The sequence below is a fragment of the Pelophylax lessonae genome (genome assembly GCF_965119305.1).
Source record: "Pelophylax lessonae genome assembly, chromosome: 10".
Taxonomy (NCBI): domain Eukaryota; kingdom Metazoa; phylum Chordata; class Amphibia; order Anura; family Ranidae; genus Pelophylax; species Pelophylax lessonae.
This window is the reverse complement of record NC_138777.1, coordinates 85303009-85322185: the sequence shown is the minus strand read 5'-3', so window position 1 is coordinate 85322185 and position 19177 is coordinate 85303009. Positions and strand designations below refer to the sequence as shown.

General features: G+C 40.5%; 1 protein-coding gene across 1 annotated transcript in view; it reads left to right on the top strand.

Annotated features, from left to right (window-relative positions):
- The window catches only part of LOC309565967 (mucin-5B-like), a gene marked incomplete at its 5' end in the record, with an annotated part of 169095 nt that overhangs the window by 72162 nt on the left and 77756 nt on the right, over positions 1-19177 (top strand). Inside the window, 5 exon segments of the mRNA XM_082270994.1 lie at positions 2632-2779; positions 5722-5768; positions 6162-6236; positions 8697-8735; positions 11513-12024. Coding sequence (XP_082127120.1) covers positions 2632-2779; positions 5722-5768; positions 6162-6236; positions 8697-8735; positions 11513-12024 — 821 coding nt within the window.

The following is a 19177-nucleotide window of genomic DNA, read 5'->3' as shown; positions in this document are numbered from 1 at the left end:
TTTTGGCAGCTAGGACTTTAATACAACGAAAATGGAAAACCACTGAGACCCCGAATCTCTCTGAAGCAATCACCTTGGTTAACCACTTTACCACCGGAGGATTTTCCTGCTAAAAGACCAGGGGTTATTTTGCGATTTTTTACTGCGTGACTTTAACGGACAATCGCGCGGTCGTGCGACGCTGTACCTAAACGAATTTCACGTCCTTTTTTTCCCACAAACAGAGCTTTCTTTTGGTGGTATTTGATCACCTGTGCGATTTTTTGATCACGCGCTATAAACAAAAAAAGAGCGTAATTTTTGCAAAAACAACAATATTTTTCACTTTTTTTTATATGAAATTCCCCCAAAAAAAAATGTAAAAATCAAAATTTTTTAAAATTTTCGGCCAATTTGTTTTACGCTACCTATGTTTGGTAAAAAAAATCGCAAAAAGCGTATTTTGATTGGTTTGCGCAAAAGTTATCGCGTTTACTAACAAAGGGAAAGATTTTTGTCATTTTTGGTGTTTTTTTTTTTAACGAGTAATGGCGGCGATCTGCGATTTTTTTTGCGGTACTGCGACATTGCGGCGGACAGATCGGACCCTTGACTGACATTTTTGACACTTTTGGGGGTACCAGTGACATTACTGCAGTAATCAGTGCTATACATATGCACTGTTACTGCAAAAATGACACTGGCAGGGAAGGGGTTAACAGTATTGGACAGGGAGGGGTTAAGTGTGTCCTAGGGGCGTGATTCTAACTGTGTAGGGACAGGTCTACTAGTGTAAAAACAAAGATCAACAGTTCTACATAGTAGAACTGTTTGATCTTCACTTTTACACAGGGAGAACTGACAGGTGGCTTGTTTACACAAGCCGCTCTGTCTTTCTCCCGCTGTAGCGGCGATCGTAGTGTGACCGGCGGACATCGGGTCCGCCAGTCACACTCCCGCACTCCTCCGTGAACGAGCCGAGGCGGGCGCGCGCCTCGGCGGGCGCGCGCCCGCCCGCTATTGGCTCTGGAAGGAGTGACAGGCGAGCGACGTAGACCTACGTCACTCTGCCTGGCCGGGGCCGACTGCCGCAGTAAATATACTGTGCGCAGTCGGCAAGCGGTTAATGAGAACTATAAACTGGAAAAAGCCTTATCCTTCAATACTTTAACGCATCACAAATTTCAAAAAGCTTGGTCGGAATGGCCCTATTTGACACCTGATACTAGAAGTTCATAATGTAACCCTTTACTTAGCTTAGCTCCAATTGTATTGAGCTTAGCTTTATTTGTTTTGATCTTGGGCAGGACGGGAGGTGGGGACGACCCGTGACTTAGTGACATTGTTCCCCTAAGGGTTCTGAGTCGGGGTGGTTCAACGCCTCTCGTCTTCTCTCTGCATCAGTACAAACTGTATTGACATTTACATGCATGATGCATATGCACTTGTACGAAGTTTATACTGATACTTGAACACTGTACCATCTACTTTTGGATAATGTTCTACCTTGTTGTGGTTATTTTCTTTTCTTATTTCACATTCTGTTAATGTGATTTTCTGTTTTTCATCTATATTTGAAACTTAATAAAAATTATTGATTGAAAAAAAAGAATCACTTGACCCAGACTAAAATCCAGGCAACTAACATGCTCAGCCAGAATACATGTATATCTTGGCAATAATAAAGCCACTGTAAGCAGTAGTAAAAAAAAAAAATATATAAGTATATGTATGCAGAAAGCAATATCAGAAATATATCAAGGTATAGGAACCTCTTTGGGCTGGCCATGCAAATGCCAACCTAGTTCTAGAGAAGGGTCTCCTAGACGTCTATGAAGAGCCATTTGAATATAGGTGCAAGACTAATATAGGACATATAATTTTGGTGTGAGCATACTAGTTTTTAAAAAATAGGTATAAAAGATAGGTAAAATGAAGGTGGGTGGAGAAAAAAAAGAAGCAAGAAGCGGAAGGATTGGGAGGAGAACAAAAAAAAAAGGAAGGGAAGGGAGAGGATTAGGGGAAGGGGGGAAACCCTCCCGGTAAGCAGAGAGTGACAAATCAAATCAAGCAGTGTCATTTAGAGGCCCATCATGGCAAGGGTTATGTGTATCAGAGAAATTCTTAAAGGAATTGGAAAAGATCCCAGCAGAACCACCTGGTCTTTTGTTCCTCTGATCTATCCGATTTATCCAGAAGAGCAGCAGTCAGATCCTCCATCTGTTCAATGAAATTAATTCTTGCAAGCCATTGGGTGACCGTCAGAGTGGACTGTTGTTTCCATTTTGCTGGTATACATGCCCGAGCGGCAGTAAGGAGATGTTTGAGAAGGGATTTTGCGATACTGTTTTCTTGATAAGGGAGTAAGGTTAAGTAGAACTGCAGCCGGGTCATTCCACATTAAAATGTCTGTACATTATGAGTTGAAGCACGGGCAAGTTACACATTTTTAAAGTGATCAATACATCAGCTTTTGCTAGGGAGCCGTGATATGAAAATGTAAGCAATAAAGAACTTACAGTAACCTCTGTGCACTGTTAGATGGGATAGTAAGAACAACGGCATGGATCACTCTGAATGGTAATTGGTTATTTTCTGGGACTTAACCAGCATGTTACATATAACTAACATGATCATTTTACATTTTGTTAGGCTGCTACCCAAAGTGTCCTGAAGATAAACCTATTTTTGATGAGTCAAAGAGGATTTGCGTGCCTCCAGAGCTATGTGGTTGTTACATTAACAACACCCACTATGAGAATGGGGATGAAGTGCCCAGTGATCAGAAATGTCACACTTGGTAAGACACAGTGTTTTTTTTTACATCAAGTTTAGATTTAGTTTTAGTCATAGTCTTGTGACTAAAATGCCATTTTAATTTTAGTCGTATTATAGTCATCTGAATTGTTTTCATTTTAGTTGTATTATAGTCGACTAAAATCTCCAGTACATTTTAGTAGACTAAAATCTTCTACATTTTATTTGACTAACATTAAATGGATTTAGTTAAATTGTAATGCATTATTTATGCATTACTTTAGAATTTTCAAACGTATGGTATACTCCTTGGGATAAAAATCTAGTAACATGTTGTAGGAATGGGGAAGTAAATGGGAGTGAGGGAGTGAACCGGGCTGTTATTTTATACAATGCTAAGTAGTGCTACCTTGTTGGGAGGGGAAACACTCATCACATGGTTTGCAGGGAATTGTTCCAGAACTCCCAAGCAGCAGGCAGACAGAGGGATTAACTTACTAAAACTGGAGAGGGCAAAATCTGGTGCAGCTCTGCATAGAAACCAATAATAATTTACCCATAATTGGTAATCATGCAGCGCTGCATCAGATTTTAAACTCTCCAGTTTTAGTAAATCAACCCCAGAGGTAGCCTGTGTCTCTCAGCCAGAGACACAGGCTTTCCTGAGGAAAGCGGAAGTTTGGTGTGGGTAAATGTCCCTCCCTCACATATTCGTTTGCTCCCTGGAATTGATTTTTGTCATAGTTTTTGCCAATTGACGAAAATTTTAATTGATTTTCGTTTCGTTTTCGTCACTGAAAACGTGGCGCTGACAAAAACTATGATGAGAATATTTTCATCAACAGTTTAACACTGGTAAGATGCATTGAGTAAATAAAAGTTCAACACAGAAATATAATCGAGAAAAGTTTCTAGAGAACTCTTAGTAGCGCAATAAAAGGATAAAAAAACCCTCTTATGAGAAAGTGCAAGAAGTGCTTCAATATCCAATGATTAATGATATGTAAGCATATCGACACAGTCTCTAATAAGCCACAAGCTGTGAGGGATCCTTAAATAGTGCTGATAACAGGACCACCATAGGGTACCACCACCACCAGTGCTGGGATATGGCCAAAAAGCTCACTCACCAGAACAACATGCCTGACCACTCTCATGGACTAGGCAGAAACAGCATGGGTTAAATGAGGGTAAACCAACTTTATCCTGGCAATCCCGGTTCCTGTATGGATTCCTCCTCTTATTGGCAATATATGGGTAAAGAGATAAAAAGCACTCCCATAGCGTGATACCGTTTTGAAAATTTTATTCACAATAAAACATAATCCATCACACTCACTTTTAAGACGATCATAAATGGCAGAATACTGGTGGTTCAGAAGCTGGTGGGGCGTGGCTATACGGCGTCCACTAATTACTGTACACTGAGGGGGAAGGAGCTTCCGGGCGCTCTGTGATCACAGCGGGACCGCGGACCGCGTCTACAGCGCACCAGCTTCTGAACCACCAGTATTCTGCCATTTATGATCGTCTTAAAAGTGAGTGTGATGGATTATGTTTTATTGTGAATAACATTTTCGCCCACGGAGGCGCGCTCCCGCTCCCACACGGTCACTCGGCGATCGTCGGGGGAGAGGGAGAAAGTCAGGCGGCTTGTGTAAACAAGCCACCTGTCATTCTCCTCGGTGTAAAAACACTGATCAGACGGATCTACTATGTAGAACTGTTGATCAGTGTCCTTACAGCTCAAGCCACAGCCAATCACAGTAGAAAGCACGCCCCTAGGGACACACACAGCCCCTCTCTCCCAAATAAAGTTAACCCCTTCACTACCAGCGTATTTTTACAGTAACAGTGCATATGTATAGCACTGATTACTGTAGAAATGTCACTGGTAACCCCAAAAGTGTCAAAAATGTCAGTCAAGGGTCCGATCTGTCCGCCGCAATGTCGCAGTACCGCAAAAAAATCGCAGATCGCCGCCATTACGCGTTAAAAAAAAAACAACAAAAATGACAAAAATCTTTCCCTTTGTTAGTAAACGCGATAACTTTTGCACAAACCAATAAAAATACGCTTTTTGCGATTTTTTTTACCAAACATAGGTAGGATAAAACAAATTGGCCGAAAATGTTAAAAAATTTTGATTTTTACATTTTTTTTTGGGGAATTTCATATAAAAAAAATGTGAAAAATATTGTTATTTTTGCAAAATTTACGCTCTTTTTTTGTTTATAGCCCAAAAAGTAAAAAGCGCACAGGTGATCAAATACCACCAAAAGAAAGCTCTGTTTGTGGGGAAAAAAGGACATCAAATTTGTTTAGGTACAGCGTCGCACGACCGCGCAATTGTCCGTTAAAGTCACGCAGTGCCGAATCGCAAAATACTCCCTGGTCATTTAGCAGCCAAATCCTCCGGGGCTTAAGTGGTTAAAGTGAAACCAAGCAAAATCCTTATTCTTCAATAATATTACATGCACATCTACTACTGGCCCTATAAACAATATTTTTTTAAAACTGTTCCTTACAATGTTTTATGCCTCCTTGTAACGTCTTCTGTGAACTCCGGACCCTTTCTGTTTCCTGGTCGCTTCTGTTTGTTTGGAACGAGCTGTGCACATTAATTGCAGTCATGTTCACCTCCCTATGCACTCCGCACATCCAATAATCCATAGTCTATAGTCTCTAGAAATGGGCTCGGGCGTGTTCAAGTTCCCACGTCCCCGATCCCGCTAGGAAGCCAACACTGCACTCCGCTAATCACAGGCAGTGAGACATTTCCTGATTCGCAGCTGCACAGATCGCTTTGGAGGAGAGTGAGAGTAATAGAAAGTACTTTTATGAATTCAGAATACATACTTAAACTTGAATATATATATATATATTAAACCAAAGTTAGGTGTCACTTTAGGTTTGGCATTTACTGTTTAAGGTAGGTATCAGTTGTCATAACAAAAAAGATAATAATTTTTTTTTCACTTTTAGTGTATGTTCTTTTGAAGCAAAGGTTGAATGTTTCTACAACCAGTCAGGTAAAGCCAGCATTTATTTTATAAAAGCACCAATATTTATACTGTATATATATATATATATATATATGATATCTAAGGTGAACAGAAAGACTATATTGTCAGTTAAGATATAATATAATCCAATAGTAAATTGAATGTTCCACCTCATACCTTCTGCTAGTTCCACATTGACTGAACAATTTGCCACCTTACAGAGCAGTATTATAGTAGGCTTGAGCTATTTTACTAGTTATGAGCAAAAATTGTAAAAAGCACAATATATATATATATATATATATATATATAAAGCCTCAAGATTAAAGCATACCTCATGTGCTATGCTACTGCACATTTTAAAAATGTTAAAAGTAATCTCTGTTGAAATAAATGTATTATGTATTTTTTTGGTTGCAGCATGCGTCTCCTCTACTGCGCCCACCACTACATCCATTACCACCACTACCACTGTACCAACTACAACAACAACAGGTAATAACTTGCATATACAATTTAAAACATAACTAAAGGCAAAACTTTCTAGATTTGGATTTGGATTAGATTTGGATAAAATGGAGAGAAATTGGAACACGTATCAGATTATTATTGCCCCTGTCCTGAGAGTGAAAGAAAATCCCAAATTCTGAGTGGTAACCACAACATGAATAGAGGGGAAATCTTCCAATTGGGACACTAGTACTGGTGACCCTGGTGACAATAGGGAATTTCCTCACTTTGGAAGGAATTCCTTTCACTTCCTGTTTTGGCTATACCACATGAAGCACAGGAAAATCTCCCCTTTGGGACACAGATGGTAAAAAAAAAAAAAAAATCTGACAGGGGTTATAACCCTTACTCTATACAAAATGAAAAAGAGTTTTACCTTTAGTGTTGTTCTTGGTATCTTCATTCTAGTTTACGCTAAAGTTATATCAGCTGCATGCACATCCAGCGTGTGTAATTAAAATGTATGTGTAAGTTGGTGCTGCGCTATAAGCCAAAGCAATATACATACCTGTAAAACTTCAAATGTATATGATATAAGAATAGCAAATTCCTGTAAGAACATTGAAAAATGATAGAAATAAATATATAGTGTTGCGCAAATAAAAAATGATTACATTAATTTGTGCTTAAATTATTAAAAACCCAAAATATTTATATGTGACATAATATTAAAGTGCCAATAGTGCTAATAAAGTGATAAATATAATATAATACTCATAGAAAAGAGAAAATATAAAATATATATAGATATAAAAGCCCAGTGTGCAAAGTACAAAAAGCCAATAAACAAAGTCCAAAATGTAATCCTAAAGTGATCTGTGCTCCCAGAGAGAAGTGACCAGAGTGTCACAGTGGACAGCCAGCCATGCACCCCCTTGTGAATGGGTGCTCACCTCAAATCCTTAAAAAGAGCGCATAGATTGTTATCCCAAAAAGATCAACCATCCATATCCTTCAGGGCTCCTCTCATTCACAGGAGTTGCAACGTCAATCAATGCAGTATATATGCAAACAAAAAGACTTGCAGTAGTGTATGAAATCCTTAAACAATCAGCTTTTATTAAATAAAGGTGGATAAATCTCACTCACATTTGTAGGTGCAACACATGCACTTGGACAATAGCATCAAGTAAATGGTGGAAATCGTGGTGGTATAGTGGGAGAGACTGCACAGCGCCGCCGGTCTCCACAGCGTGCACCGATAGCTGACAGCCTCACCTAGACAATAGTGTAACGCTCCGTCCGTCCTGTCCCCTCCCCTACGCGTGACGACACAGGGATCACGTGGGATATTTAGAGCCTCAGGGTCGCTCGCAGGACTTATTACTTATACTATTGAAAAATGATACGCATTAAATAACCTGAAGAAGCATAAATGATTCAACAGTTCATGCAGAAAGATTATAGTCCCACAAGTCCAGAAAAAGTAAAGTAATATCTAAAATTTCCATGTGACACCATCATTAAGAGACCCCCATGGGTGTAGTCTCACCTCACTGCAGGGCCCCAAAACTGGGCCAATATAAGCCTTGTATTGCCCCAAGTTGGTAAATCAGCACCTGCGGATGATTGCCTTTGATTAACTAGTGAATATAACAGAGTACTATCAGTGTTTTTATCTTTGGATTTAATTACACCGATTTGCTATTCCTATGTCATATACATTTGATGTTTTAGTCCCCGTTCACACTATGAACATAGGTCGCCTTCCATAGGGAAGCTGCGGACCCGTTCTAATAGGAGCGACACAAGCCGCTCCGACTTAGAAAAAGGGTCCGGAGCTTCTTTGGGGCGACCCGGAGCGACCGTCATAGACTTCAATGTTATGAAGTCCGTGCTGGCCCCTCCGAGGTCGCAGCGCGCTGCTCGCACCGCGACCTCGGAGGTCGCCCCGGGAAGTAGCGTCGCTTGTGTGTGAACGGGGCCTTATGTATATTGTTTTGGCCTATAGCACAGCACTATATGACACAAACATCTTATAGGATGGTACAGATCTTTGTAAAGTCCTCTCATATATACAAAAGTAGCACAAAGTGTTTAACAGACATGTGGGAATGCACCATTTCGGCCTGGTTCACACTTATGCATTTTTTAGTGCATTTTCAGTTTTGCAGAAACACACTACAGTCCACTTACCATGGCTTCCTATGGGTCAAGTTCACATCTGTGCATTTTATGGAAAGAGCCAGGGACTGTTTTCTGGTTCAAAATGTGTATTGAAAATCGCAAAATGCGCCTGGAATATGCAAACTGCAACCTGCACAGGTGTGAACCAGGCCTTAATGCCAAATCAAATCCTTTTTTTTTTTTTTTTTTTTAATGAATCGGTTTCATCTACCAATCAACAGCTGCAACAAACTATTTTGTAAGTGTTTGAATGATTCCAGTACTAATATCAGTATTGATCTATCATATTGTTTCTGTGTTTCTGATCTGTCTTTTTAGTCACTACCACATCTACAACAAGCAGTTCCCCCTCAACAAGTAAGATATTATCATTAATGAATAATTATTTTTTTTTAAATCACCTGATCCAGCGTATAAATATTATAATGTATCTTTTCCCTGCTATTGCATAACTGTTATGGGGGAACAGAGTGCTTTACAGTATATCAGGTCAGTAACACTTCAATGACCATAAACAAAATCCCAAAAAATAAAATAATCATAGTCTCAAGCCTAAAGTAACAATGACTCAAAAGCAGTAAAAAAATGCTGCTAGCAGGACCTAGAGGTGTTTTCACACAGCTGCGGCAGTTTTTATTTCCCCAATATGCCCAAATGCTGGACTATTTTGATTGAGAAAAGCTCTGGCACTTTTAGCTTTTTCCTATTACTGCCCCAATGCATTATTATTGGCTGTTGATGGGCCAATAGGAATGTGTGTGGCAGATCAGAGAAAACATGCTCCATCACTATGGCTTTGCCTGTATAGAATAGCTCAGTATTTGGTTAAAGAGGAGGCAGCGGAATTTGCTGCATGTATGTGCAGACACACTCTAGGTGTTCATACTTTATACCTGCTACCAGCATTATTGTTTTTCAAAATTGCATTTACTTTCCCCACTGTGCCTCAGTAACTTCTCTGTACCCCTTCCACAGTCTTGGGTGTCCCTATATTACTGGTGCCAGACCATATCAATTTTCTAGCAGTACAGGCTCCCGTTGCATCTGTGACTGATATGACCATCTCAGCTTGCTTCATTCCTTTAGGATGGGGAGCAGGTTTTAGGATGGCAAAGTGGATGAGATTAGTGAACATTTGCTTAGTGATCTCTTTTGTGGTGAATGAACCTAGCAGTGCTCAGTCTTGAGTGGGATGGGGCATGCTGTATACCTGTATGAACCATAGGCAAGAGACCTTGCGTACTGTTCTAATGCATGATTTTGAAGTGAAAATGAAGTGAAAATGTGAGCGTAACACACTGGCCACATGAATACCTAGAGGTCTCAAAGGAACCATATCCCTTAATTCTGGGAGTTATTGTGAACTGTACTAAGGGAGACCCCAGTGAACAGGAGGCTAAAGTGGTCCTAACCCATGGCCGAGATTCGAACTGTCTATGGGCAGGCTAAATGTACCAGTTGATTGATTGATCAACTTGGGTACAGTCAGCTTCCCAGATTTACTTGAGATTATCGCTAGCGGCTGCTATAGCCACTAGCAATAATCACTGTTATCTCCTAGCAGGGACAGCTTGGGAAGCAATGTCTCGCCAGGAGGGATTCCTCTGTCAGCAATGTCTGTGTTGATGGAGAAATTGTGCAATTTTTTTTCCAGCAACCCGTTTTCCCTTCCCATATATGTATTTATACACATACACACATATAGGTGTGATAGGAGCGGAGCCCTATGCCTGCAAATAATTTCATTAGCGCAGGCATAGGGTTCTGCTACTTTCACACCTATATGTGTGTATGTGTATATATACATATATGTGTGTGTGTATATATACCCCTATACAGAAGTTCAGATGTTATGCCTGCCTCCAAAGACGCCCAAAAAATGCCCAAAAAAACGCCTGCAACAAAAACGCCCAGGTGTGTTGTTGCAGGTTTTTTTTTGGGCATTTTTTGGGCATCTTTGGAGGCAGGCATAACATCTGAACTTCTGCATAGGGGTATATATACACACACACACACATATATGTATATATACACATACACACATATAGATGTGATAGGAGTGGAGCCCTATGCCTACAAATAATTTCATTAGCGCAGGCATAGGGTTCCGCTACTTTCACACCTATATGTGTGTATGTGTATATACACATATATATGTGTGTGTGTGTATATATACCCCTACACAGAAGTTCAGATGTCATGCCTGCCTCCAAAGACGTCCACAAAAAAACCCAATAAACGCCTGCAACAAAAACGGCCAGGTGTGAAAGTAGCGGAGCCCTATGCCTGCTCTATTGCAATTCTAATACAAACAATCTTTTTTCTATGGCGGTCACCCTGACATGGAAGAGTTTGGTCACTCTGCCATAGCAGTAGGAGTCAGTTCCCCCCTAAACTACACTATGGTCACCCTGACACCTAACACTTTCCCTACAGAAACTAGATTATTGAATCTAACTATAGTGGAAAATAGTACCCTAACTACACTAGATATCCCTTTCCTCACACTAATAATTGCTAAATGACACTTGAAGCAGGAGTAACAGAACTGTTTCTACTCTCTTCCACAGCCCCTGTATTACAGTGCTAGAGATTTGGCGGGGCTATGTTATATACTGGGGGGCGTATTCACTACTGATTGGCCTCTGGACCCCCTAGTCACTCCAATCACATTCCTAGCATCCTCCTGCCCCCTCAATTGGCTTTTACTGATGGTTCTGGTCCAATCACGGGCTTTTAAAGCCCAGTTCCTGTCCCATTGCATTTTGGTCGGTTCTGGTTGCCGAGTTACGAACATTTTCCGCTAAAAGTTCGTAATTCGGCCGAATTTCGAACAGTCAATGTTTGGGTTGAACCGATGGTCGACCCGAACCGTTCGATCATCCCTAATCCTCATACCTATAAAACAGACGCAGCCATGAACACTGCCCAAGCAATCAAATCCAAGGTTATGTTATATTTTCACATACCCAAGTAACAAGGATAAGTTAGGTCAGCTCTATAAAGAATAGAACCTGATATGCATGACCTATGTACTCATGCATTAGAGCATGTGACAATTAAACACATATTTTAAATAAATAGCATGTATATATATTTTTTTAAATGACCTATATATTTTGTCCCGCACACAGCCTGTCATTATGAAAAAGTATGCAACTGGACCCAGTGGTTTGATGTCGACAAGCCAGAAGATAGCCCGAACAGTGGCGATTATGAAACCTATGATGAGATAAGAAAACATCATGAATTCTGCAGATTGCCTGAGCAAATTCAGTGCAGAGCAGTTAATGCCCCTGATGTCCCCTTGAATGATTTGAAGCAGACTGTTCACTGCAATGTATCCTATGGGCTAATCTGCCGTAACAGTGAGCAAAATCCTCCTGGAACCCTCTGCTACAATTATGAGGTCCGAATGGACTGCTGTGAGATTGTATGTGTTCATTCAACAACTCCAAGTACTACGACTCCTACCACCACAACTCCTACTACTACAACTCCTACTACTACAACTCCTACCACAACTCCTACTACCACCACCACCACCACTCCTACTACTACAACTCCTACCACAACTCCTACTACCACCACCACCACCACTCCTACTACTACAACTCCTACCACAACTCCTACTACCACCACCACTTCTACTACTACAACTCCTACCACCACCACTACACCTAAAATTACTGGAACAACAACTTCTAGGACTACAGGTGAGTAAACTTTCTATTTTAAGTTGTATCATTAAATTAAAAACAAAATCAATCAATGAGAAATGATGAACCTTAAAGAACAAAGGGCAATTGTTTCTATTGTCTCTGTATTAGATTTAATGAGTGCTAGAAAAGTTTTGTTCTGCAATAAGCCCTAAGACGTTACTGATTACATTTCCCTGGCATAGGTTCAGTTTCCTGTAGCTGAAATAATAAATAATTGAATTAATAAATTAGTTATTGACATAACTTGATAATAACATTGGGAAAGGAATGTATTATTGCTTTTGGTTTTTATCATTGCTACATCCCAGAACATTTTGGTATTTCTTTCCTGTTGAGTTACTTCTTATGCTTAAAGGCTAAGTTCACCTTTTTTTTTTCGAAATTCCAGCTTCCCTATGTTCAGATTTACCATTATTTATATCTGTTGCAGAAAGAAAAAGCTTTTTCCATCTTCTAGAGCAGCCTCCAGTCTCCTAAAAAAAAAACCTCCATTACCCATCCTAGTATATGGTATTTGGGAAGGGAAAACTGTTTGAGTCTCAGGAAATAGTTCACCAGCTGACCTCATTAATTAATAAACACCCTGCATTTGCCCTCGATTCCCCCATCCACACATTCAAAGTAGATGGGGGAATCACTCTCACTGAGCCATTTTGTTCTGATGGGGGGGGGGGGGGGGGAGACTTCCCTGACTACAATGATCACTGCTACCAGCTATGCCTGGCGCGCTGATAGAACAGCATTTATTCAACAGTATGGTTGTACAGTAGTCTATCAGTAGATCGACTGCTGTACGACCACCGTGCCCATTCTTGGATTTAACTTTGGCTGTCCCTGCTGAACCAGCTGAATTTCGATCCATGTATGGACAGCTTTAGAGAATAAGAAAAACATTTTTTTCTTTGAAAAGGGAAATAAGTGCCATTTTATATTTTTTGGCCTTCTGGATCATCTAGGCGTGAATAAGAATAGTGAATGTGGGGAAAATTCACTTTGCATAAAAAACTCAATCACGGGCAAGGGAAAAAAACAGTATTTTTGCTTGCACATGATTGGATGATGGAAGGCAGCAGAACTTCACCTCATTCACAAAGCTAAGGGAAAATTTGCTTGCAAAGTGCAAATTCCCTTACAAAGTGAAAAGCCTGTTTACCTTCAGTAAGTTTTTTTTTCTTTTATTCATATAAAAAAATTTATTTTATTGATTTTAAATGCTGTTTACAATAAAAGTGAAAAAGGAAAATTACCTTTCATAAAGCATTATCCATAATTTCAATAATCCCCATACCCCCCTCCCTCCTTCTCTTCCCCCCTTCTAATGATATTATCCGATATCGAATTTGATGTTGCTCTCTGTCTTTCCTCTAGTTTGACCGATATTCCTGTTTCTATTAAGAATCCGTTGTCCAAATTTCAACGTATTTACTGGATTTCTAAAAATCTGCCCACTTTCCCCATTTTTTTAACGAGCAATTTAATTGTTACTCTTCCCTACTACCAATATATTCCATGTTGTAGCCATGGTCGATTTTACTGTACCATTTCTTAAGGGTTGGACTCTTTACTTCCAACCATTTTTTTCGGTATTACTCCCTTTGCTGCGCTTAGTAGGATTGGAACCATTGTAGTTCTATATTTTTTTAATGGTGTTGTTGTTCTATGGAACAAGCACAACCATGGATTGTCAGGGACAGTCACCCCGGTGGACTCCTTACCTTACCCTCAGTAAGTTAAGTCCTCTGTCTCTGAGGTGAACGGGGAAAAATTGTGGCAGGTATGAAGTTCAGAAATCAAGAGGTACCTGCTTATACCGGCAACAGACTCCTAAATCTTTTCATTATGGCCACTTCTCAATTTGTTCCAAAGCTTTGTAGGTTCCCGATAGTACTGAAGCTCCCCACTCTGCTTCCTAATTCTTGCACATTTATATTGGCCATTAGGGGTGCCCATTATACTGGTAGACCAGTAGGAATGTGTGGGGGAAGGACATAGCAGTGAGCTCTGACACAGTGATCCAGCATTCAGTCATGAAAAGGGAGAAGCTAACCTTGCCTTGTGGTATGCACATTACCACAATACACATCTGTAAAGCTAACCTAAACTACAGTACTTTCTGTATTAGATCCTTTTCAGACTAGTGAGTTGCATTATGCATGTTATTATTGTGCAATTTATCACATATTGCTACAACACACAGAACTAGGTGTCGGGGCATTGCAGTGCACCACAGTGCAAAGATGCGAACCATCTGTGTGTTGTAGTGTGCTTACTTAAAACAATGGTGCAGGCTCGTATATTATGCTATCTTTCTTAAAGTACAGATACCATTGTGTGGCCCTCTGGACATATCAGGGACCACATTTAAAACCCTCTCTATAATGTTGACCAACACTCACCTAGTCTTTCCCCCCAGCCTTATTTTCCCTGACCTCATTTATTAGCATTTCTGTTCTTTTAACCAAAGAGGCTCAGTGTCCCGTGGGCATTTCCTAGGACAGTCTGCATGTATATACAGCCTGCCTGGGAGCACTTACTCCTCCAGCAATCTACCCATCAAGGCTTCTGGATATTTCCATAACTCCCAAGAGCCAGCACACTGCATGCATCACAGCTGAAGTCTCTTAAAAGAGAAGTATGGGGTTTCTCTTTTTTTCCCCATTTATACTCACTTAGATGAATGTAGCATCAAACCAATGCTGCATCTGTCCCCCGGCATTCTACACTGAGAACTGGGAGATGGAACACTGACGATCGCTCAGTTCTCACAGGTAACCGAGCAATGAGCTGCTGACTGTCAGTCAGCAACTCTCTGTTCTAACTCCTCCTTACTTATTAGAGCGCTGAGCTGTGTAGGGGGCAGAGCGGCCGCCTCAGGTTCTCAGCGGCTTGCTGGGGGGCTGAGCTGGGTATCGATCCAGGCACCTGGTGGATCCCGACTTCGTGCTCATGATGAGGCAGTGCCTTGACTGACATCTGTGACATCAGCAGGGAGCGGACTTTAGACCGCTCTCTGCTGAAAACGGGTCACAGGAGTGCAAAACGAACTTCACTCCTGTGATCCATAGGAGATGTAAAGCCAAACAAGCTTTAGCTGTACATCTCCTGTAAGAGGAGTACTGAGGCAGGGTGCTGTGATGTTTCCAGTCCCACACCCTGCTGGTCCCCCCCACCGCCATCAGTCATGATCTGTCTGCATTGCATAGAGAAGCACAGAGACTCAAAAACTGGGTAAAAGTTTTTAAGTAAACATTTACATTTTCATTTAGATTGTGTTTTCAAAAGAACAAAAAAAAAAATTTAGAAAATAGATGAAAAGATTACGGTAACATAACTCTTTTGGTAGTTAGATCGTGCACCTTTTATAGAAACTCTTCACTTCATCAAATAGAATAAGAGGTACAATATATAAACTACATATCATTTTCTGCACAAGGAGTCAAAACAGAGAAAAGAAGGCATAAAATACAGGAAGAAACCTTAAAACAGATCCAGTAATCATAATTCTTGTATCCCTGTGACCACACTTGTCTATGGTGATAACCTTGTCATAGAGTTGGAGTGAATAGTGTTATTACTCTTTCTCCTTTTTGTATGAATTCATAGTGTGTGGAAAGATTGGAAAGAAGGTAAATGAAATATGAGATCTACTGAGTATATATGTAAATGAGTAAATATGAGATCTACTCTTTTTACATAATTATGATTTGTGTTTCAGACTGCTCTTCCTATACATCTGCAACAACTGTAGTTCCTGGGAACTGCACATGGTCAGACTGGATTGATGTGAGTTACCCGAAATACGAGCCAAATGGAAATGGAGGGGATTATGAGACCTATGAGAACATCAGAAATGCTGGTTTAGAGATATGTGAGGAGCCACAGAATATTTCCTGCAGAGCAGAGAGATTCCCAGATAGACCACTGGAAGAGCTGGGACAGAAAGTGACCTGTGATCTCTCCACCGGCCTTGTGTGTAACAACAAAGACCAGACTGCACCCATGCCAGTGTGCTACAATTATCAGATCAAAGTCTACTGCTGTGAAGATATTGTGATAACGGTTACACCCAGCATACCTGACTGGTGTAGATCAACCACAACCACTACAACTCTAAGTACAACAACAACAACTGTGTCTACCCCATCAACCACCACTGCAACTCCGACTACTACAGAGACTACACCACCAACCACCACTAAGACAACAACTACTACAACGACTACACCACCAACCACCACTGAGACAACAACTACTACAGAGACTACACCATCTACAACTACTACTACAACGCCTACAACTACAATTACTACAACTGAAAGTACAACATCCACATTCACCCCATCAAGCACCACAGTGACCCCAACACCTGTTAGTACTTCTCAAGTAACAGGTAAGTTCAGATTTTGCAGCCTTTTCAGGATTGTTGAAGAAGTGAAATATGGCTCAGACAGCATTGTACATATTTCAGAAATGGTATTGCACAGAGAGGCCCTTTACCTCCTCTTCTGGGATCTCCTGCTGGCGCTCTCTGCTCTTCCACTTCTGTGAGTGACACCATAGCAAGCTGGCTGCTATAGGGGCACTTGTGCAGGTGTGCTCCATGGACACACACACACCCGGGCTGAGCCCCACACTGCTCTCCTTCTTCACAGGATTTTATTCACAGCAGCAGGATTAATGACATCTTGTGCTTCTTTTGTGTCCTGGGAGAAGAGAAAGAGAGGAGAGCGGCACCACAGATGATTGCAACACTTGATTAGGAAAGGATATAAGTACAGGGAATGCATTAAGGTAAAACATATCTTGACTTTAGAACCACTTTAAACATAGTATAGGCAATATAAAATGCAAAATGTAGGTGAGTAATGAGCTTTACACTGCTACTGAGAGAAAAAAGCTACTTTTAAAGAGTAAGTCCACTTTTGTTGAGAAAAAACACTCCCCTCTGGGTGGTCTATGTACATTACAAGGGTTTTAACAAACGTTGTTGCAGATTCCTACCTTGTGTTGCTTTGAAGATGTAGCTGTTTGTTTGTCTGTTTCTACTGTATGTACGGAGTGAATCTGTATGGTAGTGGTTTTGTAATGATCAATCAGCTGCTGCACCTGCAGGGCTCCAATGAGGAAAGTGGCAGGGTCTGCATCCCTATAGATGTGATTTCCAATTGGTAGCATCCCACCAAAAATGTATTTTCTATTGCAGGGGATGCCCAAAATTTAACTTAGTGCAGACTTCGGGGAAAATCAAAGAGCCAATCACACAAGCAGGAACTGACATATCTGGGGGGCGTCCTGTACACCTTCTGTGTAGTCATATTGCATTGCATTTTGCAGAAAATTACACTGGCTGCGTATTGAGATGGAAAGGTCATTTTATTAACATTCAATTACAATATGACTTTTGTCACAATTGTATACAATATATCATTATTATTTTTTTTTTATTTGCCACATTTTCCCCCACAAAAATGGAGTTACCCTTTACCTATCCTGAACCTGTTTTTGAGATTCCTTCTTAATTTCCTGCCCCTCTATGTATATCTCACTGCACTGTAGAAGGTTTCTTTTTTTCCCATGATACTTTCAGGCTTACTTGATTATGTAACTGTTCATCTACTTCACACAGATCCTCCTAATTGTTGAATTGTATGTGAGACGTATGGCCAGAGCTCTTTTGGCTATACTTCTACTTTGGGTCATGGAAGTGCACATAGTTCTACTGATACCAGGAGTCACTCAGCTGGTCCAGGCACTGGGTGGATCCCGAATTTAAAGTTGGGATTCACCTAGGTGGCTGGATCGGCAGTTGGCTCAGCCTATCAGTGAGCCCCTGGGAAACTGAACCAGTCACTCCCAACCCTACACAGTCTGGAGCTCCAGTAAATGCTTCAGGAGCATAAAAGAGAGACTGACAGTCACCGTTTCTCTGCAGACTGAATACCGAGAACTGAGCGATCTTTGATCGCTCAGTTCATAGTGTAGAGGTGGTGGGGGACCACTGCAGCTGGATTCGTGCTACACTCAGCTAGGGAAGTATGATTTTTTGTTTTTTTGGGATTCCCAAACCTCTTTTAACAACTTTAGAGCTCAAACAGCAACAGATCAGCAACAACTACTGTGAATTACATGGTTCATCACCCTGCTACCACACTGTAGCATCACCACACATTGCTGTTATTAATTAAGAAGCAGGCCAAGGTAACAACCATTGAAGATAATGAAAAAATGAATACTGATACTTACAAATAAGGAGGCTGATATCTTAAAAATGAAGAATTATCTAGAGAAAGAATGATGTCTGTGCAAGAATTAGGTTACTGGTGTGCCCCCAATAGCGCCCCTGAGATTCTTGAGATTCCTTCTTAATTTCCTGCCCCTCTATGTATATCTCACTGCACTGTAGAAGGTTTCTTTTTTCCTCCATGATACTTTCAGGCTCACTTGATTATGCAACTGTTCATCTACTTCACACAGATCCTCCTAATTGTTGAATTGTAAAGCTCTTTGGGCTATACTTCTGCTTTGGGTTATGGAATTGTACATAGTTCTACTGTCACCAGGAGGCTGATATCCTAAAAATGAAGAATTATCTAGAGAAAGAATGATGTCTGTGCAAGAATTAGGTTACTGGTGTGCCCCCAATAGTGCCCCTGAGTGTGAACTACCTGATAAAATAAATAAATATAAAACATATATAGAAAAATAAGAACAATAAATATGTGACCCAAGTAAAGTCTTTTCAACAATTTTTTGTGTCTTCTTTTGTTAAATCCACTCCACATGATACATTCGTTGACAGGTGTGAACAATCAATATATGGTCAAAACAAAAAGTATTTTCAACAAATCTTTGGGGTCTATTCATACAAATATTGTGAGATAAAAATGACAAGAATTCTGAGCATTTAGATTATTAATCATTTAGCATAATATAGGTATTTCCTATGGTGGTCAGCTCCATTCAGTGGCCATAATGCAATATGTTTTCTGAAATACCTTGATCAGGAAAAATAACACATTATGACCACTAGATGGAGCTGATGATCATAGGAAATCACTGTAATAAGCAATACATAGT